This window comes from Vulpes vulpes, chromosome 10 (assembly GCF_048418805.1).
Source record: "Vulpes vulpes isolate BD-2025 chromosome 10, VulVul3, whole genome shotgun sequence".
NCBI classification, from domain to species: domain Eukaryota; kingdom Metazoa; phylum Chordata; class Mammalia; order Carnivora; family Canidae; genus Vulpes; species Vulpes vulpes.
In genome coordinates, this window is record NC_132789.1 from 26,190,728 (window position 1) to 26,191,757 (window position 1,030).

General features: G+C 52.6%; 1 gene segment (V, D, J or C); it reads left to right on the plus strand.

The window, feature by feature from the left end:
- The first annotated feature begins 219 nt into the window (after positions 1-219).
- Positions 220-765, plus strand: LOC140594092 (immunoglobulin lambda variable 8-61-like). The segment is given in 2 exon segments: positions 220-330; positions 431-765. Coding segments are annotated over 2 exon segments (381 nt in total).
- The last annotated feature ends 265 nt before the right edge of the window (positions 766-1,030 follow it).

Below are 1,030 nucleotides of genomic sequence, written 5' to 3' on the forward strand. Positions count from 1 at the left end.
GGAGGTAACCACGGTCATAGGTAGGCGATTTAGTGAAAGATGTCTTCCTGACAGTCTGTGTCTCAGGACACCATGCAGACATTTGTGTGTGTTAGGTCCCAGCATCTGCCCCTTTCAAGATCTCCCAGGTGACATGTGGGTGACCCTGGGGCAGGGAGAGAGAGGAAGCTGATTTGCATAAAGCACCCGCTTATTCTTATAGGTCTGGAGTCAAGAAAAGGCCCAGGGACACCCTCCTCCAGCCGAAGAGCCAGTGGAGCCCACCTCCAGTGAGGGTCCCCAGCATGGCCTGGACGGTGCTTCTTCTCGGGCTACTTGCTTATGGCTCAGGTCAGGGAAATTGACTCTGCATCTGTTGGGGGAACATAAAAGCAGTGGTTCATGTGACTCTTGTCTCCCATAACTATACCTTTCCTCTTCTTTGTTTTAGGAGTTGATTCTCAGATTGTGGTGACTCAGGAGCCATCACTGTCAGTGTCTCCAGGAGGGACAGTCACACTCACTTGTGGCCTCAGCTCTGGGTCAGTCACTACAAGTAACTACCCCAGCTGGATCCAGCAGACCCCAGAGCAGGCTCCTCGCACGATTATCTATGACACAAACAGCCGCCCCTCTGGGGTCCCTGATCGCTTCTCTGGATCCATCTCTGGGAACAAAGCCGCCCTCACCATCACAGGAGCCCAGCCTGAGGACGAGGCTGACTACTACTGTGGTATACAACATGGCAGTGGGAGCAGCTACACTTACCCACAGCATCTCAGATAGGGAGGAAGTGACACAAAAACCCTGAGCCCTTGTCTCTGGTCCTTGTCATTGAGATGCTTCTGTGGAGGTCACAGTCAGATGTATGACAGTGATGCTAAGCACAGTGACAGAGACAGATGAGGGGGTGGGCCAAAGTCCTGGGGCCATAGCTCCCAAGCAGGGACACAGTCACTAAGGTAGTTAATCCCTACTCATGACAGCAGTAGAGCATATTCCCACGGGATGCTGGCATGAAATGGTGCTTCCCTGTAAGGCTTTCCTTTTT